This window comes from Heliconius melpomene, chromosome 1, assembly GCF_056956725.1.
Source record: "Heliconius melpomene rosina isolate 202511_hmr_F chromosome 1, ASM5695672v1, whole genome shotgun sequence".
In the NCBI taxonomy this organism is placed as follows: domain Eukaryota; kingdom Metazoa; phylum Arthropoda; class Insecta; order Lepidoptera; family Nymphalidae; genus Heliconius; species Heliconius melpomene.
Window position 1 is genome coordinate 1,800,783 of NC_140389.1, and position 21,694 is coordinate 1,822,476.

The 21,694-nt window shown below is 29.1% G+C and overlaps 3 protein-coding genes across 5 annotated transcripts; 2 read left to right on the top strand and 1 right to left on the bottom strand.

Moving 5' to 3' along the window:
* Positions 1-109: 109 nt before the first annotated feature.
* Positions 110-4,842, top strand: Seipin (lipid droplet biogenesis associated protein seipin). Its single transcript, XM_085184880.1, has 8 exons — positions 110-765; positions 1,052-1,197; positions 1,439-1,523; positions 1,878-1,995; positions 2,447-2,585; positions 3,191-3,276; positions 3,413-3,494; positions 3,826-4,842. The coding sequence occupies exons 1-8, from the start codon at positions 497-499 to the stop codon at positions 3,894-3,896; spliced, it is 996 nt and encodes a 331-aa protein (XP_085041006.1). The 5' UTR covers positions 110-496; the 3' UTR covers positions 3,897-4,842.
* A 963-nt stretch (positions 4,843-5,805) lies between these two features.
* LOC146540907 (uncharacterized) lies at positions 5,806-14,162 on the bottom strand. Of its 2 annotated transcripts, none has more exons than XM_085207257.1 (6): positions 13,599-14,162; positions 12,948-13,110; positions 11,981-12,076; positions 10,993-11,152; positions 10,166-10,278; positions 5,806-9,493 (listed from the first exon to the last, which is right to left on the bottom strand). In XM_085207257.1, the coding sequence occupies exons 1-6, from the start codon at positions 14,087-14,089 to the stop codon at positions 9,440-9,442; spliced, it is 1,077 nt and encodes a 358-aa protein (XP_085063383.1). In that variant the 5' UTR covers positions 14,090-14,162; the 3' UTR covers positions 5,806-9,439. The 2 variants fall into 2 exon arrangements, with proteins under 2 accessions (XP_085063383.1, XP_085056317.1); XM_085200191.1 differs by having other exon boundaries at positions 5,806-9,511.
* A 230-nt stretch (positions 14,163-14,392) lies between these two features.
* LOC146540908 (uncharacterized) lies at positions 14,393-21,270 on the top strand. Of its 2 annotated transcripts, none has more exons than XM_085195916.1 (9): positions 14,393-14,604; positions 14,683-14,952; positions 15,271-15,437; positions 15,621-15,791; positions 16,076-16,258; positions 16,760-17,176; positions 17,412-17,645; positions 18,894-18,997; positions 19,355-21,270. In XM_085195916.1, the coding sequence occupies exons 1-9, from the start codon at positions 14,532-14,534 to the stop codon at positions 19,446-19,448; spliced, it is 1,713 nt and encodes a 570-aa protein (XP_085052042.1). In that variant the 5' UTR covers positions 14,393-14,531; the 3' UTR covers positions 19,449-21,270. The 2 variants fall into 2 exon arrangements, with proteins under 2 accessions (XP_085052042.1, XP_085052033.1); XM_085195907.1 differs by having other exon boundaries at positions 14,408-14,604; positions 15,244-15,437.
* The last annotated feature ends 424 nt before the right edge of the window (positions 21,271-21,694 follow it).

Here is a 21,694-nt window from a genome sequence, read left to right on the forward strand (position 1 = left end):
AATAATAACTTAGTATAATTCTGTATATTACTTATAATATTTTTATATATAACGATTCTCGATTTCGTCAAATGTGGATTACGATATCCGCTGTTTGTGTCCAAATATACTCTGCCTTTATGTTTGGTGTCCTGTCTTGTCAGCTGTTCCTGTTTATTACATTAATTTCTGACAACCGCAGAAGTAAATAAAAACATTTACGCCGCTTTCCGTTATTATTTTTAATTTTTATCTTATAACGATTTCATTATTCCTTATCAACGGAGAACTACTAAGCGATTATTACTCTGAACGGTTCAGTACAGTATATTGAAATTCTACTCGCCGTTATCAAGCTTACCCTCCGTTGCTTGTGAAATTTATCTTTGTAAATTATCGCTTTTTTTATATCAAATCAAAGTTATCTGTCCTGGAACAGGCTAGGTCCGTTTCCTTGACCGTTTGGCTATTTATACGATAACAAACGTAGTGATTAGTGAGTAAAATTTTAAGTAAAATGGCTGTTATAGCATATTTAAATCCGTTTAAAGTTTTTCGAGATTTTATTCGGCAACCTATAGAATCATTTGTTAATGACCAATATACGGGGTATAAGAAGAAAACAAATGAAAGTATCACAAGTGTAAAAGAACTCTTATATAGAGCTGGTGTAGTAGCTGTGTTATTGTCAGCAATATTATGGATTTCAATATTTTTCTACGTAATATTCTATTACACGTACATGCCCAATGTAACCCACGTGCGCCCTGTACATTTGCAGTTCAAGTAAGTTATTATCATAACTATTTTGTTTACTATAATAATTAGAGAGCAGTAAATAAGAGCCATACTATATATGTTTTTTAATCAAAGTTAGGATTTTTTTTGAAAATATTAACTTTAATCTGCAGTTTCAGAACTAAAACAATTATGTGAAAGAAGTGTAGGTTCAAATCCCTTTCCTTTGAACTTTTTACATGATTTCTGACAAAGTATGTTTTTAGGTGAAACTAAAAATTTAAATAATGTGTACTATATACTAAGCTCTATAACTTTTTTATACAAATTTTAGATCATGTGAAGAGAATATGGGAGTTTGTTCATTTCCATCTGCCCATGTACAGTTGACTAGACGCAGCCAAGTGTTGATGTCTCAACAACCTTATAGGATTAAGCTTGTACTGGAAGTTCCTGAGTCTCAAATTAACAAGGAACTTGGTACATATTCATTTAAATAATTTTAATAATTATATATGTATAATATAGTGTTGATTTTGACACAATATATGATTGTTATATTGTGGTTGGTAGAGGCATCACAACTTTATTAAGAAAATTATTATATTTGATTATTTTTATTTCTCTGTCCAGTATGAGAAATTAAGTCAACACATTATATCTTGAATTCTAAGGGATACACAGATCTTAATGATTTAATACCATTAATATAATGTTCTAGGTATGTTCATGGTATGTGCTCAATTAAGATCTACTGGAGGAGCTCTTGTGTCATCATCTTGTAGATCTGCTATGCTTCGACATAGGTATTTTGGATAAGCTTATGTAACTTAATTTATTATTTAGCATTAATTTATTATAGTTATTTTGCTTATCAATGATCGTAGAAAAAAATGACTTTTTTATTTTTTTTATTCTATTAATTAAACCTATCATTTAATAGATTAAACTAATCTCTTATTGAAAAAGAAAGAAGAAGAATACAACTGTGTGAATGAATTAATTTCATTTTCTTATTCAGATTATGTGTAATAAGGTACTCAGAACTGGGGACCACCAGTACTGATTAGCCTCGAGGAGTCTGAATCTATGTAGTACAAGTTCTCTCTTTTCATTCATTCATTTTTTGTTTTTTTATTTAATTGATATTATATTTTCAGATCTAAATTACACCAAATAATAAGGACTTTATTCTATGCTCCACTGCTATTGTCGGGCTTAAATGAAGAAAAACAACTTATACAAGTGGAGTTGTTTAGCGACTTTGAAGATGATCAGGTAACATTATTTTTTTATTTTATTTTTTATAATATATATAATCTTAGTCAATTATTTATGCTAGTTTTTGTAACTTAATATGTTGTATATCACATGACAATTTTTTTATTGAAAGTTATTTTATTAAATTTTTTTTACTTTATAGGCAATTTACAGATAAAATAAAGAATACAATTTTGAAATAAGATTGAGTATTGAAAATTTAAATGTGTCAATTTATTAATGTCGGTGCGGTGCAGCAGCACACCGCTGACTATATATGCTACGGTTGTAGGTTCGATTGCTATTCGGGGAATGAATTAATTTCATTACGTCGCTCTGGTAACAAGACAAAATCGCAGCATCGGCTCCCAATCACACAATGTCTTGTAAGTTCCAAGTCATTTCTATATACTTTGCTAAGTGCGCGATAAAGTGTAAAGCTAAAAACATATATTAAAATCGAACCCAGGCGCACCCAGTAACGGACGCTTACGTGGAGCTACAGTCGCGGTTCGTACAGCTGTTCTCGTGCGAGCTGCACGTCGAGGCGCACTTCACGGGGCTCCGGTACGCCATGTACTACTGGCCCAAGATAACAGCGCTCATTGGTAAAAATGTTTAGTAAGCATGCTTTTTTGTTTCATTACTCATTCATTTCAGTTTGTAAAAAAGAGCATTTTAGATGTTTAATCTGTGGGACCTTTTATTGGTGTCATTTCTTTGTTGGCATTTCCATAGGTTAAAAAAATAGTTTAATTATTATGCAGTTGTCTGTAACTGTCATTATATTAGTTATTTCTGTTTTAATTGCTTTCGTGGATCCATTTCATTTGCCACAAGTTAAAACTTTAAAAGAGATACACCATCTTATCTGGCCGACGATATCCGCACTCATTGGTAAAATTGTTTACTAAGCATGTTCTTTTCTGTTTCGATATTCATTCATTAATGATTAAAAACGAAATTTAGTTGTTAATTCTGTTGTTTTTTTCATGGGTGACATTTCATTTGCCATAGTGTAAAAAATATTAATAATAAAAAATAAATCAGCTTCATACTGTATCCCGCACACAGCCGGGTAGACATTTAGTGTTAAAACACTCCAATCCCCACTTTCTGCCGAATTCTGGAGGCTTTGCCTCGATTGCCACTATATATTTTTTTATTATTATGTATATTTCGTTATATATTATATATTTCTTTTCAATTAAAGGTATATGCTCAAATTTGTTCTTCGTGTCGCTCATGTTTATACTGAGCTGGTATCACCTACAAGATGGTCTACCAAAGTTTTTAAAGGTATTTATTTTTTTGTTATAAGAAAAAATCATTTTAATACTTTTACTAATTATTACGAAAACATTTAGCAAATGTTGGTATTTAAAATTGCCATATTAAATTAAAAATCATATTTATGTTAATTTTAATTTTTTAGGAAAAACTCGGACTGGATATAAAGAGTGAACAAGAGGAAGATAATAAAGAACTTGTGGGGAAAATGAAATTGGAACGAGAAGGTATTATTTTTTTTCCAACTTCACGCTGTATTCATTGCACAATACAGGCTGCTACTGCGTCCATGGGAAAATGAGTTATCATATGTATGGATGAGTGATGGCGTGAGTATGTGTGGCATGTGATGCACACGAGTAGGTTTACGTTATGTGTGTAACAATTGTAGCTGAGGTCTAAAAGTTTGTTTAAAATCCATTTAGTAGTATTGCCGTGAATTACTAACAATTTACTATTACTGAAATACTATAAGTGGCTTTTTTTAACTTTGTAAATAGTCTCTTAAAAATATTGCTTTTAGTTTATATAAAATTTACACGTTGTTTTTATTTTCAGATTCTTTTCCTTTCATTGAAGAAGAATCTCTTCTAGAAGAGTTCCAACGTTTGGAGAAAAAAAAGACTTAAAAAATTATCATTTAAATTATTTGTGTAAATTATATTTTTTAATTTTGGTAATCTTGTTTTTTGTAATACATGTTGGATTTATAATATTTTTATATTTTTTTATTACGATTTTGGATGAACGTAGGGTATAAAGACTGATGTTATTAAATATGAGGCTTAGTGAAAGTCACAGAAACATTTTCTTTATTACACTTCAGAATATTAGATGGCGTATTCTGACAAGAATGAAAAAATAAATTCAAATATAATAATAAAATTTCTCTAAAGCTTTACAACAAAGTATTGTTTTATCTTACATCACTTTGGGAAAAAAAGTTGAAAGTTGGTTGTTCAGATATAAATAAATAGAGGGGAATAAAGTCATAATAGACAAATAAGATTACTAGGTTTTTTCAATTACAGTACAGTAAAAAAAATCTAATTTCAGTAAAAAAATACTATTTTGTATATTATATTACCTTATGCTTAAATATTGGGCCAGTAGACTATGTTAGTCATTTAAAATGTATATTCCAAACAAGTATATATATTTAACAAAGTGTAAAAATGTAGGTTAACAATCTTGACATTTCAAAAAAAATGTATGGACTATGCACTAAATTTATAATATTTACCCAATATTTCAAAGTAAGATTTTATATCGAAATTGCAGAAAAAAAAGATTAATTACAGAATTCCTTAATCGAATTGCGAGGACTATGCTTTTTTGCTTAAAAATAATACAAATTAAGCTTATCAATTTATCACTCAGAACAGTGCACAGTAGGAAGGCAGACTCTGGCACTAGCCGGGATTAATGCCAGGAAGAAGAAGCTTATTGATTGATATAAATTGTAATTTTTTCAATGTCCTATGTCATATCATAACCAAAGTATTTTGAATGTTCTACAAAAAATATGCTATTTTAAAGTTATTTATAAAATAAAAGGGATTAAATGTTGATAAATAGTTTGTTTTATTTAGTTTCTTTCGTTCTATTTCCAGAAACTTTTCATATAATTTTTATAAAATTATTTAATTAACATATTATCTTGTTAGAACCAAAAAATAAAAGTTTAATATTAAATAGAGATTTTTACTAGAATCCATTGTGTTGTTATAAATAAAATTTTGTATATCGCAGGTTATACGGAGAGATAATAGTTTTGTCATTCTCTTTTCAATTATTTTTATGCTAAAAGGCCAGCTTTGGCGTAGAGGCACAATGTGTGACTGTAAACAGACTGGTTGTGAATTCGATCTCCACTAGAGAAATTGAAATATTAATTTAAAATTTATATTTTCATTTCTTCGCTCTGGTGTCGAGGCAAAGGGAAGGCGTTAACTAACTAACGTCCACCACTTAACACGCAATGCCTCCAGAAGTAATAATAAAATATAACGGCATAAAGTAGGCAACGGAGTGTCTTAATACTAGGGTCCTTCTGCATACTGCACTGCTGTGTGCGGGATACAGCGTGAAGCTGAGTAAAAATTAAAAATAACCCTTCGAGGTTGCAAAATTTCATGACACACTGTAACTAACCAAACCAAGAAAAATAAAAATATCCTAAATTATATTAACATTTTTATTAGCTTCACTTTATATGCTAGGTAGACAAAGGGAACCAGGTGTTAGACATTGGTTACCCACTTTTTGAATTTTCGAGACATTGCGTGTTGAGAAGCGAAACCCAACGCCACTTTCTCATATAGTGAGAGCGAGGTAATGAAAGTAGTTCATTCCCCCGAGTGAGAGAGAGTTCACAACCGTCGCCTCAACCTAAATTTATGGTCTCAACTAAACTCTTTCACTTGGTTTTAGTAATACATTGCTAGCTACAATACTACACAACTAGGCGGCGCAACGGCGTCGTGTACGGGAGCGCTTACTAATTACCTTTGGAGACATTTTTATAAAATAAAAGCATTATTAGAATTTCCTTTATTCGAAATACCCATATACATGATCATGAGCAATAAATACAACCGTATATATGTTTTATACATCATTAGAAATATAGCATTAAACTAAATTACTAAAATTTACAAATTAAAATAAGGTGTAGTTTTCATACTTTAAATTTTTGACGTGATACCGTAAAAGCATGACTCATTATCTCTCATTAAGTGATAAATAAACTTTACAGACGACAACCAGTAGATTTTAGTCATGTTTTCTTATTTTCTGCCCATTCGTAAAGTTCCATGTGAACTAACTAAACAATCTAAGTTTACACCTCAACAAATTTGGAGATTCTTAAAGATAATTAAAACTAAATAAGATAAAATTTAGAAAACAATACTTTTTAACATGTTGCGCTCTTGTTACTAAATAATGGATTAATAATATTATTTCAAATAAACACATGGCAAGGGAAATACATATAGCAGTTTTTTTAGTATATGTAATAAATATTATGACATTGGATCACTGATACTACTAATATAATTTATCAGTGATGCCAATTTTATTGAAGAGGAACTCAGAGCCTGCACTAAAAAAAACATTTTCAAACAAATAAAAAACGAACGTACAACCACAGCTTGCAGATAATTTGTATCTGTATTTTGATAGGTTCTCATGACAATAAGCTAACTATAATCTATAATTAGCTGTAATCAAAAGTACTTAAAATATTAAAAAATAAAATTAATACAAAAAACAATCAACAAATATTAATCAATTTCATATAAAACAAGTTACAATCATTGATCAAATAAAAAAAATCATCACCTTACGTCAAGAATGTGCCCAAGAATTGCACTCAAATCATTCTTTATAGTTCAACATATTTTAGATAGTTCACGTTCAGGGTCATCCATAAATTACGACACACTATTCGCATGACTTTTTACCCCCTTCACTCTAGAAATACCTAGAATTTTTTAAATTATTTTTGCATAGTTATTATATTTTGAAATGTTACAAAATATAAGGTCCATGATTGTCGTGTAATGTCACATTTCGTAGATTTCTTAATGTGTGACGTAATTTATGGCTTCATATATTCATATTTGCTTCTCTCAATCCCCATATTTACAAAAAAGAAATAATTAATTATCTAAATTGTTACATTATTTAAATAATTTGAAGATATTTATAATTTGATGATATATTCAAATAGTACGTAGTAAGTAGTATATATGTATGTAGATAATTATGTATAGAATTGTATATCTACTAATATTTTTCTACATAATATGAAGACATTGTATTGATTTCGTCTAATATTGAAAAACAATTAGTTTCTAATTCCATGATATATCAAGTTTTTATTTAATAATAAATTTATTATATTTATAATATGCCACGAAATATTCTCAAGTGATATAATCTGGCAGTGTTGTTATATCAAAAATATATAACTTTAAAATAAAAGTGATCTAACTCAAAATTTCTGTAAATTGATATTTTACTGCAGTATTACAGAAGTACGAGTCGTGGTCGTCTTGAAATTAGCCGAGTTGGTTGCGCAGATTTGATTTTCCTACCCCAATAACTCTTGACGAAACTCTTAATTTCCTTCGACACACGAGGAACTGAAAAATGATAGGACCTGACGATTTTCTGATCAAAGCGTGTAAAGCATTGAGCTCTCTTAGTGTACTCATGCTTGCTAACGTTTTTAATCATATCTTGAACATTGGTGGTAGTTATAGGAACATCAAGCTCATAATTCGTACCATGAACTTCGAACGCATTATCGACTGCAGGTTGCGCCGAGAGTAAACTAACTCAATATGGATTTTAACCAGGATCGGGCACTATGGACGTAATTTATTTGTCTTTGTATTTGTCTTATTTTACTCTTATTTTTTTAAGCTTGTTATTTAAATTGTATTAGTATAGTCATAAAACGGTACTTAACTTTGTTTTGAATTTTGAATAAAAAAAAGGAGAGCTCTGCATGTGGCCATTTTAGATCTGCAGAAGGCCTTTGAAAGTGTGCCTCGTCAGTGTATCTGTTGGGCATTGCGATCCAAAGGGATCTCTGAGGCCTATGTTTAGATTATCAGAGATATGTACCACGACTCCGCTTCCAGATTACAATAGGGGCACATTATGGCTCAGCTCCTAGTTCGTTCTTATTCAATGTAGTGCTCAATACTGTCTCAGTTCACATTTAAGAGTAGCCTGATTCTTGGTTGATGATGTATGCTGACAAAATAGCACTCATTAAACTAAATGTGTCCAAGATTGAGTACATGGCCTGCGGAAGCCCGGTCTCGTGCGCTATCCATATAAGTCCTGAACCAGCCGTTAAGTAGGAAAACTTCATGTTGCACGATTTGGGAAGCATCGATCACGATGTTTTTAGCCAGATAAGCTCTGCCTGGACCAAACTGCGGGAGGCCACTGGTATTCTTTGCGAGCGCAGGATACCGCCCAATCTCAAGCCTACCTCGTCTAGTCTCTCGCCTACCGTAGTGTAAAAACTGAATATAAAAAACATTACGATAATTTTCTATAAATTATAGTAAATAATATATATTATATTTCTATATATTATTTTGAGTTAGGCCACTTTTTTTTGAGAGTGCGAATATTTCTCTTTTGTAGTGATAATTATTACGAACGGAGAATTGTTGATTTCTAACTATAGATATAAAAGAGATAATACCTTTAGAATTTTAACAAGAGGTCTAATTCTTTGCTACTCAAGTGAAAAATAAGCATTTGTTTAAATATTTTGTGGCGTACATAATCATTTAATTAAGATAAAAGTTTAGAATAATCAGAAGATATGAGATACATATACATATTTTTAACAAACTAATTATTGTTTAATTATATTACACATTAAACATGATTTTCTGCAATGTAAGAGATTAATAAATTCGTTCATATAAACATATGTATAACATATACGACTATTAAATTTTAAAATTATTTAAAGATTTATATATGATTATAGATCTAAAAAGCATATTTAGTTAAAAAATAAAACTTATAAATAAAAAAAATCCTAAATAAATGTTTAAAGCCTTAATTGAATATTTGTGCAAATTCAACAAAAGTAATATTATTGTCTTATATTTTCGTTAAAAATATAACTAAAAACATTAATTAAAAGAACATCACCAATGTCAAATTATCTTTTTTGGTTTTATAATCACATTTAATAGTTAAAAAATATTTTAGCCTCGGACATTTTAACGTGAACTTTCAATGTTCCACAAATATTATTTTAATAATAAAAAATGAGTTGGTCATGTATTATCTACAATTTGAGGAATTCTCCATATGTAAAAAATACGTTTTTAATAAGCTCCAATTTCTTTAAATATTCTGGTTCTTGGTGTAATAATATAAAACAAATTTATATATTTTGTTTCTATTAATTGTTTTATAACATCAAGATCGTTTTACAATTTTGTGACCCATATTTTAGAAAAATATATTAAATAAAACATTTACAACATATTCTAAATAAAACTCAAATGTAACACTTTCTTTTAATTATTACACACGTATGTATTTGGAGCGCAAAATTATGATTTTTACAAAATATTAATTTATTTGATTTATGTATTTCAATAATGCTATGAAATATATCTGCTTAACTTGCGGTCGAAGCGTATCGCGATAGTTCTGGCAGCACCATACCAACTGCCTGGAAAAATTGCACGATCTGTCAGTTTTTACTAAAAACCGTCCAAAAGTTGTTAAAAGGATAAGGTAAATTATGTTGAAATTGGTATTTGAAATTATATATTTATGGGAAAACAGTTAATGAGGAGAAGAGGATTGAGAATGGTTTAGTACAGAGAATTGAGAATGGTTTGGTAATTAAAGACTTAAGGAATAAAAGAAAGAACATAAAACGAAAAGAGCTTAAGAAACACAGCTATTAGTTAGCCGGTTTATAATTTTCTTCATTTTCACATAAGTAAGATAACGCATATAGTGATTAATAAGTTCTAAATATTTTAAATTAAGGAATAAGAAACTTAGGCTCAAAGTAGAAACCTCCTTATTTCGAAGATATATTTATTTTTTATTATTAACATTTTTGGATATATGTAACTATGTTAATTAAATGTCATATCAGGTCGAAATAATAATATATACATAGCATGTTTAACCTAAGATTCGAACTCAGGATCTCAAGAAGTATAATAATCTACTTAATCTAGAGTTCTTCTTTCGATCGATATATTATCATTTTCTTAGTAAACAATATAAATAAACAATATAATAATATAATACGAGTGACATATTATTTTTTCAATAAATTTATAAATAAATCCTTATAAAAACGCAAAATACTTAAAAAAATTCTTACCTCATTATCCGCCCGTTCATCATCACTTTGGTACTGAACATCTAATTCTGAACTATTAACACTGTTTTCCCAATCCTCTGATGATTCTATTGATGACGCGTCTAATTCTATATCTGAAAGTTAATAAGAAACTAATATAATAAAACAAAAACAAGTTAAAAATAAATATTCATAGATATTTCTTTAGGGGTGCCTAATAATAGGTACCTAATTTTATTTTATATACGTACGGGTACGTATTTTCTTTAGGTAAGACTACCGAGAAAAAACTAAAAGAAGTTGATGAGATTCCAATTAAATTAATTGAGGTAGATTCCAATTAAAATTTTAAGATACTTATGAAAAAGCGCGACTTTGGGTTGTGTACCCAATGTACAATGTCAAAAAAGAGGAACGGAAGTGTCTTAATAGGAACCGAGTGTAATACATAGTTAACACTAGTTTTCAGTTTCCCTATGGCAACTAGTAACAGTTATGTAACGGATATTAGGTTACATTTTTGAGACATTTATTTTACAAAGATTATTGGCAGTTTGTGATACTTGTTGTCTACAACTTGTATGTGATGTGAAATTATTTCGATATTTGTTGTTTAGTAATAAAAGTTATTTGTACTTATCGACACTTCGTTTTAAAGGCTAGTGATTCACCTTGGCTAGGCTAAATAAAAAACCTGTCAAGACAAGCTTCATTCAGATTCCACTCAAATCCGAAAATATCCCAAACATTTATATCAGATTCAGTTACAGTTACGGATAGTTTTTTAATTCGGATATCCGGTAGTTTCGCTTACTATTACGCAGTATAGTACAAAATATATATCTCACCCAACAAAGGAGGTTCGGGCCCAACATGCCTGTGATTCGGCACGGCGGGTAATCGCAACGCTGTGGCGTTTACCGCCAACGCTTGAGCCGCGTGATGTCTGTTTGACGATAACGAATCTGCTTGGGGCAGTTCTTCTGTGTAACGGATTAGTGGATGATCCTAGAATGAAACGTAAATAAATATTTAAAGATATTAAGGATATCTAATTGTAAACGACTCAAGCCCAAATGAATAGACTATAGACTCCGGTTACCGGTACAGGACTGATAACGAACTACTCGGTCTCGGTTCAGAATATTCGAAAAAGAATACGCAGCGTCATCTTAACTCAATTTAGCTATAAGTTTCCAATGTCACAGCTTACAACAAGATTTTAATTATGTCGTTAACATTTTTGTCCTAATAAGTCATTAAAAATGTAATAAAGTAAAAAAAAACTACATAAGTTTAATATTAAATTATTTTCTGAAAGTCATACATAATTAAAATAATGTATGACTTTGAGAAAATGAAATCAGAACCATAATCAAAATGTGTTATACATTATCCTTGAAATTTGTTTATACTTAATACGGAAAAATAACATAATATCTATGCATTAAAATTATCTTTTATATGAGTTTCATTTATAATCTGACGAATAAATAAAGGCCGTCGTGGCGCAGGGGCACAAGCGTGCGACTGTAAATGTGATGGTTGTGGGTTAGATTCCCACTCGGGGCAATGAAATATTTAATATTTTCATTTCTTCTTTGTCTTAATGGGGAGCGGAGTGGCTTAACAATCGTTTCCCCAACTTCCCTATGCCTACTCTACTATTCTGTGTAAAGCTATAAAAAAAATTAAAAAATGAATAAAAAAATAGATGTGCAAATTATAAAATAATTTTTGCATAGGGCATAGACAGAGAGAACCCAGGTTCAAACACTATAGTCTCCAATTTCGAAACATTCCATGTTGAATTGTAGTAAAACTTATTTCACTTACCATATGTGATAATTCACATATAGGATTTAGCCTGAGATCAATCATCTCTAGCACAGGACATCCATTAGTGTTAAAGTCTTCAGGCAAGCTCGATATCTAAAAAGTAAATATTTTAAAATATTATATCTTTATAATGCAGGCTTGTGTAATGTATTTTTTTATGAATATTGAATAATAAAAAGATTAAATATTCACACACTATCTTTGATGTCACTTTGACTCATAATATACAGGTTCAATAGCACTATCTCATACTTTATAATACACTCATATAGCTTACTTTGAAATTTTACCATTTTCCATTTGAGTTTTTTTAATCACCATTTTATTTGGCAAATGTGGTATTTAGAAAAAAAACGATAAATGGACAATATGAGATAAAAATAGCTGAAAATATTAAGCCTGTACTTATATTTGTATTTTTCTTTTTTTTTCAACTTCATACTTTATCTAGAATATAGCAGGATAGGCAGATTGAATCTACTATCAATACACTATTTTCTCAGCATTCTGTTTGAATTTGAGGCATTGTGTGTTGTCAGGAGTCTTTTCCACTGGGCCACAGTTTTGCTTATTTTAAGTATAATTATACTGTCACATTTAGCATAAGTTTATCTTTATTGATTTTAAAACATTATAAGTTATATAGAATCTCCACTATTTATTAAAAAAATGTTTAGAAAAGTATAATAATTTGAACATAGCAGGACTTGAGTCCACACCTCTTGAAATCATTCAAGCACTTATATCACTATTCTTATTATTTTTGGTAGACATCTATATCACATGTCTACCAAAAATAATAAGAAGTTTAAATATATTAAAAAAAATGACCTAATTATGTAATTCAACTGTAAAATTATAATATCTTTCCATTTATTTTATTTTTATGAAAATAATTTGTAAAGGTAATAGAAATCAACAATTATTACAATTTTAAATATATATAAAGTATAAAAATAATCACCTGATTATGATTTAATTGTAGAAACATAAGATCACCACACTTGAGCAGGGAAATAGGAAAATCTTTCAAGTTATTGTGCCTCATATTGCAATGAACTAATGCCTCCAAATTATCCATTGTGTTTGGCAAAGTATCTATTTGATTATATTCTATGGTTAGCCACCTGGTAACAAAATTTATATTAAAATATTTTATTGTAGTTTTTTTCCGTGGCTTTGTATGTATGGTCAAAAGGATATAACTAAGAGTTGTGTATGATATATAACACATTCTATATGCCGAAGGTAACACTATATGTACTGTGGGTTATTTTAAAACTTTTACTATAATATAGCCTACCTTGATAAATGGACAGTCTAATACAAAAAAAATACTATCAACCCAATTCCCCCAGACTGGTTATTTAGAACTCAGGAAGAACTCTATGATCTAGATATGATAGATAAATATATAATTTGGGGCACAGTAATAACTTATTAAACAATATATTTTTGCCACCACCACTTGGAGCCGTTTTAAATATAGGGACTTTATAAAATAGAAAAAACAATCATTATTCATTTTTAAATTTACTAGTTTTTCATTACTAACTTTGTTTACGTAAAAATCATAGATAATTTATAACAAAATATAATAAAATAATAAACTTACCGCAATTTTGTTAATCTCGTCATTTCTTCTGGAATAGTCTTAAGTTCATTACCTCTCGCCCCAAATGTGTCCAACTTAGCCAATTTGCCAATTTCTTTAGGTATTTCTTTTAATCCTATTCTATTGCACCAGAAAGCCTCAAGGTTTTCCAATTCACCAATTTCAGGAATCAAAACACATAATGGATTATAGCTTATGTTCAAATTAACTAAGTTTTTTAAATTGCCTATCTCCGCAGGGAGAGCGTTTATGTTATTATAGTCAAGCGTAAGAGTAGTCAAGTTTAGTAATTGTGTTATTTGCACTGGGACCGTCGTTATATTATTAAGATGTAAATAAAGATGTTCAACATCTAAGCAAGTATATAGCAACGATGGTATTTCAGTGATTTCAAATGAATTTAAGCTTAGACGGGATCTCTTTTTAGCAATAGCTTGTTCTATTACCGCCAATATGTGATTTTCACGGATGAATTTTAATATTGCACTCATTTTGTGTCTATTTTTGGTTACATTGCTATTGAATAGTGAATACTGCGTTTGAAAAATGTTAGTGACATTGACAATCACCTGATATTTTTTATTTACTTATAAAATGTTGCCACTATACGTTTTAAATATTCTACCATTTAATTAATGTTATTCTTGAAAATTATATATATTTCTTATTTATTATAAATACAATATATTGCAAATATTTTATTCTATTTAGTAATATATTTACACTTTTAATTCTATTTCTTCTTCAAAAGTAGTTTAAGACCAGCGTGTAAAGAATCATATTGTAAGTATTGATTTTTCAGTTGATCATGTCTTCGTATACTATCGTTGTCCTAAAAATAAACAAAAGTGCTGTTTCGTAAAATTGTTAGTGATTATAAGTGAATTAGTGTATTTAGTTACAAGTATTTAATTACAATTATTATAAAAAAGGATGAGCAAAATATATAGTAAAGTTATGTTTCTAAGTATATTATTGAATCTTTTTTTTATTTTAAACTCAGAAGGTAAGAGTATTATATTTTTTTACTTAAATTAAAAAAAGTTAAAAATTTTTTTTTACATAATATATCTTTCTCATACAGCTTTTCAACAAAACAAAACATCTCATCACATACGGAGGCCAAATGTTGATGAAAATTCATTTATGAAGAAAATCGCTACGTATCGCTCTTTTCAGCCAGTCTCAGTAAATTATCATAAAAAATCATATCCTAAAGAAGATCGAACAGATTACGATATTAATTCCTATGACACAGAATATGGAGGCGTAGTTTCCAATTTTACGTCTTCAATTTACGATGACAATCCCCCTTTATATCCAAATCCTGAAATTATAGCAAGAAATAATCAAGGTAATTAATACAAGAATGTTCTGCAGCACCGTTGATATATATAAAAATAGATTAATGATATTATTTACTATTTAAAAATAAAAACATAAGTTATGGGATTATTAATAAAAACTATATTGAAATTCCATAAATAAAATAATGTAGCAGTATTTGAACCTATGCTTGTTAGATATAGGCCTCTGCAGCTTTAGTAATTTAATCTTTAGTTTAATCGTAATAGCTAGCGTTCAAATTTAGCTACGTTAAAATTTTATATGGAATTTCAATATATGTAATTATTTTCCACATTAGGAGGATTTTTATATAAAATATTTGTAGCACAAATCAATAAATTTATGGAAAACAAAATACCAGAACCGGAAATTGAAGTGCCAGACGAATCGTTGGCTGATGGTGATCTCAAAGAACATAATATAATAGACAGCGTCACTTATGTTTATGGATTTAACACCTGCCACGGTGTTAAAGACGAATGGATGGTCTTGGTAAAGAACGAATATTGTACTTTAATTATATGATATATCATATTTTAATGATTTATGTTAATGGTCGAAAATTTAAATTGAACTTATATTCTCACTAAAAGTCAAATGCAAGTAGTAAAGTAATAATAGTTCTTAAAAATTATGCATCTTAATTTTTCTCTTATATAACTTTTTCCTTAACAGATTTTTATCACAAGCGGTCTAGCAATAATTCTTCCCGTATCTTCTATTATGTGGTTAATGTGGAGCGAGTACGCATCAACGTTTAGGCGTAACAGCAAAATATATCCAATAATAATCAATTTATGCTGTTGCTTAGTGGCATGTACTTTGATTTACATACAAGCTATTGTGGTAAGTACATTAATAGTTTTTTCAGCTTTACGATGTATCTCGTATGTAGCAGGGTAGGCAAAGGGAAACTAGTGTTAAGGCACTCCACTCCCAACTTACCGGTAAATTCTAGAGGCATTCTGTGTTGAGAAGCGGTCCCCCATGGCACGCTTTTGCCTCGACACCACACTTAATTTCTTCGAGTAGTAATCGAACCCATAACCAGTCGCGTTTACAGTAACAGGCTTGTGCCCCTTCATAAGATGTGGCATCTTATATTATTTTCATTGTCTCATTTAATTTAGGGATCATCTTCACCATCACAATGTGAAAGAATAGCATTAGTCCTGCATTACACACACATATCTTGTGCGATGTGGATCGTGGCCCTCGCTGCGGCGGTAGCAGAATATTGTGTTTGTGATACTTTGCTACCTTTGAAGTATAACTATTTACTGGCATATGGAGTTCCGGCTATAGTTGTGATGGTAAGTTTGTTTAATTGTAAGTATATGAATATTAATGTTTTTATTTTTTTTATACATATTTGTTTCTCACGCATATAATACGTAAAGTAAGGACAAGGCTATTGAAAAGATTTTTGTAATCCATACAAACAAAAGAAAAATTGATTCCGATTTAAATGTTTAATTGTCATAAATTTAATAGTTGTTGTACTTTCAAATTTTGTATAATTTTCGAAAAAACACTAATGTTCTAAAACGAAATCAGCTTCACGCTGTATCCCGCACACAGCAGGGTAGGCAGAGGGAACCTAGACTAAGACACTCCTTTCCCCACTTTCTGCCAAATTCTGGAGGTATTGCGTGTTGAGTAGCAGAACTTATAGCCGCGCTTTGCCTTGTTCTAAGCCTATCTATATATAAAGAAAAGATAAAAAATATATAGTCACAATTACATGACCTATAATCATTTACTTACTACAAAGCTTAAATTCTATTTGAGACGCTATTATTTATTATTTACAGTTTAATTACGCGTTATCAATAGAACAATACGAAATAAAGCATTATTGCTGGATGTCGATTGAAAAGGGCATGTTGATGGGTTTCATGGCACCCGCTATGATTTTAATTCTTATTAATACTGCTATAATAATTGTTGGCTTACAAAGCGTTAATAAGAAACAAACGGAAATTTTGTCGGCGAAAATCCAGCAACTTGTCGAACATCATTTTTTGAATGTGCCTAAAAATGAGAAAGCAGATGACAATGCTGATGGTAGTGTTGAAACGTTAAATAATATGTATACTCCTTCGAGTAGTAGAAAAAATACAGACAGCTCGGATACTTTGGAGAAGGAATTTAATTTTAATGCAGAAGATTATCAATATGGAAATATGAGTAATTCCAATAATGATGTTAATTTGGAAAACGGAAAAGAAGTAAGTTCAGTTTTGTATATTTTATGATATTTAATTATTAATTTTATATTGATAATTATAAGATACTTAAAAACATAAAAAAAAGTAGCATCAATGTCTAACATATTTTAATTTATTACTTAATTAAAACCTATAATAATTTATGTGACAAATATTATTGTAATAAATTTCTACCATTTTGGGAGTTTTTAAGGAACGGAATTTAAACAACATTAAAAACATTTTTTATTTACAGAGTAACGAAACATTGAAAATAAATGACAAAAGCATACTAAATGAACTATATTTAGAGAATTTAGTCTGGAAATGGAGCTGGAATAACGAAGGAAATGCTTTGAAAGCATATTTAAATCTCTGTTTAGTTCTTGAGCCATTTTTCGCTATTAACTGGATGATGGGAGTCGTTGCTATCGAAAATGCTACACATTGGTCTACACCTACAATTTATCTCATTCTTGTAGTATCTATGGTAAGCACTTTTTTTTATTAAATTTAATCATCGTAAATCTAAATAATAAGTGTGAGGGTATATAATACTTAATAGTCTTAATGATGATTCAATAGGTACATATTTCTGATAAAATTTATATTTGTGAGAAATATTAAGAAAAATAACATTGTAGATTTAATTTTTTTTTATTCATCTTAGAAAATGACATGGTAATTCATAATAATTTTCTTAGTCTGGTATCGAGTTATTCCCTTTTTTTCCTGTGTAAGATTTGAACGCGCACCTACAACAAAAATGTGATTATATTAATTAATCATAATTTTCATTGCGGCATTTACTAAAAGAATATACTAATAATTAAACTATTATGAATAAAAAAATATTTCAACAGTAAATATTCACGGTTCATGAATAAGTGGGACAGTATAATGAGGCCAAGATAAATAGTTTTCTCAAATAAAAAATAATAATTTCAATGTCTATTGTAATAGCTTCAAAGCATTGTAGTGGTAAATTATATAAAATATATTAAAAAAAACTGACTTTAAGATGGTTATTTGCTTAACAACAATAATATGAATACATTTAAAATAAAAAATATACTTAATATTTAAGTGGCGTTAAGTCGTATCATAGTAAATAATATATAGAATGATTCCATACAGTATACCGTTACTAGTGCTGTTTAACAGTAGGTGTGTTTGTTACAAAATATGTTCAAATAATATAACAAACTTCTGTAATTTAAGAAACCTGATTTATGTCGTAAAAGTAAAACCTATGGTATACTTACTTATTTAATGTAAGTTGTCTTGGCGTGTAATTGTGGGTTCAATTCCCACTCAGGGGAATGTATTTATTCACTCTGGTAAGAAGACAAATCGCGGCGTTAAGTTACGCCACTCAACACGCATGGTTTCAAGAATTAGGCGGAACGGAGTATCTTAACACTAGGTTCCCTTTGCCAGTTGGCTTTCGTGCGATATGCCGGATACAGCGTGTTAAGATGTACTTAACACGCTGTTGTTAAAACATGTTTATTACTAGTCAATCCTATTTTGAAAGAAAGTTTTAATATCACCCTGTTAGGCTAAAATATTATGTTTATTTTTATTACGCTTTAACTACAAAAGCGTATACTCATGCATTTGTGTAGATAACTTCAGTTTAAAGAGCGATAGGATAGGTACATATATTCCTGATAATCTAATAATTTCTTTCGTTTCATAATTATTTTATTTTTATAATTTATATTGTAATTTAAAGCATATCTACTTGGCGGCGACGATTTGCAGCACATTACCTATTGTAAACGATAAAGGAATCGTTTGTGAAGAGATCATTACCGATCCTGCTATATCACGAACCAGGTAAATATATTTTTAATACTCGCTCAGTACATTTATAATATGACAAATAGCTTAAGATAATAATGTGACTTAATGTAATGTTTTTTTTATAATAATTTATATTTAAAAATGTAAAATTTATTCACTAATTTAATAAAAGCATATTCGGGTGACTTAACAGTTATATAAAATGTAAAACTGTGAAATATGGTTGTGGATGCGATCCCAAGGTAGGATTTCTATGGAATGAAATTACTTTAATTTTCTCATTCTGATGAATTTGAGAAAAGAGAAGGGCGTGTCTTAAGAATTATTGTTTAATAATTATTTTTGAATAAAATTAAAGAGATAAAGATTCAATAATCTTTTCGTTTACAGGACTACCGACAGTATCCCACTCTTAGACCCGGCAATTCAACATCCCAATGTGACGCCAGCTCCTGCCGACACTATAAGCACAATAAGTATTTAAGTCTAAATTCTCCGTGGATTTCTCGAGTATTACTTACGGTCGGAACACACATTATATTTATATCCTTTCTTGACTTAATGTCAGAAAGCCTTTTTAAATTTTGAATTTACATCTAAATATTGTATTTTAATATATTTTACGATGATAGTATGAAAATTGAACGGAATTGATGAAGTTACCTGTTTTTTGTAAATAATGAATGTGAAAAACGAGAAATGATATCGACAAAAGGAAGATTTAGGTACGCTAATATTTATAAATTTATCATTTAAGACGTTAAGCTTTCAAATTTTTGCTGAATAACGCATTTTGTTAGCCATTTTATGCAGTTGTAAAAAAAGGAACTATGAACACTAAAATGAAAAATGGCGCCCAACGTGTTACTAAATTAATCGATTTCAAATAGAATACTTATACAAAAAAGTATTATTACTATGATCTTAAAAATATATATTTTGCCAAATTTTACAAGTTGATATACCTATGTATGACTGATTTTTCAAACAACGTGGAATGGACGAGCGTATTGAAATAATCCAAAATCGTTTATTAATTTTAAAGTAGAATTAATGTTGAACATTTGAAATATTCTTTTCTATCTGGTGTTGACTTACTTGATAATAGAATATTGGATCTGTACTAACTGTTTTATAAATATTTAAAATATAAAGAGCTAAAAATTAAGGTAATCTTTAAAAGCTTTTCGATGCATCTATGAAAAGTACAATCACGCACAGGATACGCAAGTACAGTAATATCGAAGAGTCTTTGCCGCCCCGAAGTTTCGCGCTTTGTTCACTTCCAAAAGAGAGAAAAATCCTAAAATCAAATCTGCATATCCACCTAGCACAGCTTGAAGTTAGTTTACAGCTAACTTCAGGGTGGCCACGACTCTTCGACTGTACTGTACAATATAAATCAAACCCCAGTAAAATATAACCCCAAACAGATAAATCCTTTCTCTCTAAGGTAGAAAATCTGTAATAATGTAATAAATATGTTTTAAGCTGTCAGTGCATTACAAAACGATTATATATTTACTAAATGTTATTCTAAAATATAATAAATTTGCTAAAACTATGTAATTATTAATAACTTCCATTCTAATAATAAATAATTATAACATAATCATATATCTTTTAAAAATCGCTTTATACAATGACGAGGTGCGCTGACAGCCAAACTTTGTCCAAATAATTTTTTAATCTAATTCATGAAAATAGTACGCAGATATGTTTGTGTTGCTAAAAGTATTTTTTTACTCAAATAGATTACAAGTTAATAATTATTGAATAGATTTAAAAATTCCATTTTCGAATACAAATATATTTAATAAATGAAACTTTTTATTATAAATAAATATATAGTTGGTTACATTTTCTTCGTTATTCTTGCCATGAAATGAAAATGTATTTCAAAACATTAAAATATTTATATTTATTAAATAGAAAATAATATAGTATATTAAAGTACCAATTTTGCGCCACATGGCATAATGATACTATTACAAGCCAATTAAATTCAAACGAATTAAATAAAAACGTAAAAAAAAAAGAAATTTTAAGTATTATCGTTCATTATCTATAGTAGTGTTTATTGTTTGTAGTTTAAAGTTGAAACGCAAAACATAAAAAAGAAAAAGAACTATTGTATCATTCAGATTTTATGCAGATTATTAATGTATTCATAATTCTATGTAGTCGAATTAACGATTGAAATTTTCAAATTGTCATTGTTGATCAAGTAGAATTTGTGATCCGTAGTTAATTATTGTGATAGCAATAAAGTTGCCAGAGGTCTTATTAAATGTTTTCATTACTTCCATTTGTGTTTCATTTATGGCTTATTTTGCGTGCGGCTTTGCTCGTATTGTCAAATAGAAAAACTAAGAGTCGTGGATGGTGTTTCCTAGGTAACTCTCATTGTTTAGGTACAATCATACAATGGGTTACACATAAGTGGTTACCGTACTGTTATATAACTTATAATTTTCTTTTGATAAAGAGCTATCTTCAATAAAAATATTTTTCAATACACACCAGTAATTTCTGAGATTTGAATGTGAATTTAACCAAACACCGCTTTATAATATTTTTTTGTATAGTATTATAACTTTCATATCCATGTTTCATAATTTTTTGTTTAATAAGAATCTGCTACAATTAAATAAACGTTCAGATGCAGCTTTAAGTAATACCCATATTATATATTTTTTTCTTTTCTTCAGTATTATTGATGCTTACTAA

Excerpts from the sequence above, each read along its gene's own strand:
- LOC146540907 (XM_085200191.1), bottom strand. The coding sequence starts at position 14,089 with ATGAGTGCAATATTAAAATTCATCCGTGAAAATCACATATTGGCGGTA. Across the intron at positions 11,153-11,980 it reads TATGTGAATTATCACATATG|GATCATCCACTAATCCGTTA; the intron begins GTAAGTGAAATA and ends GTTTCATTCTAG. Across the intron at positions 9,512-10,165 it reads ATGAACGGGCGGATAATGAG|ATCGTGCAATTTTTCCAGGC; the intron begins GTAAGAATTTTT and ends AAAAACTGACAG.
- LOC146540908 (XM_085195907.1), top strand. The coding sequence starts at position 14,532 with ATGAGCAAAATATATAGTAAAGTTATGTTTCTAAGTATATTATTGAAT. Across the intron at positions 15,438-15,620 it reads AAGACGAATGGATGGTCTTG|ATTTTTATCACAAGCGGTCT; the intron begins GTAAAGAACGAA and ends TTTCCTTAACAG. Across the intron at positions 15,792-16,075 it reads TTTACATACAAGCTATTGTG|GGATCATCTTCACCATCACA; the intron begins GTAAGTACATTA and ends CATTTAATTTAG.
- Seipin (XM_085184880.1), top strand. The coding sequence starts at position 497 with ATGGCTGTTATAGCATATTTAAATCCGTTTAAAGTTTTTCGAGATTTT. Across the intron at positions 2,586-3,190 it reads CAAGATAACAGCGCTCATTG|GTATATGCTCAAATTTGTTC; the intron begins GTAAAAATGTTT and ends TTTCAATTAAAG. Across the intron at positions 3,495-3,825 it reads AATGAAATTGGAACGAGAAG|ATTCTTTTCCTTTCATTGAA; the intron begins GTATTATTTTTT and ends TTTTATTTTCAG.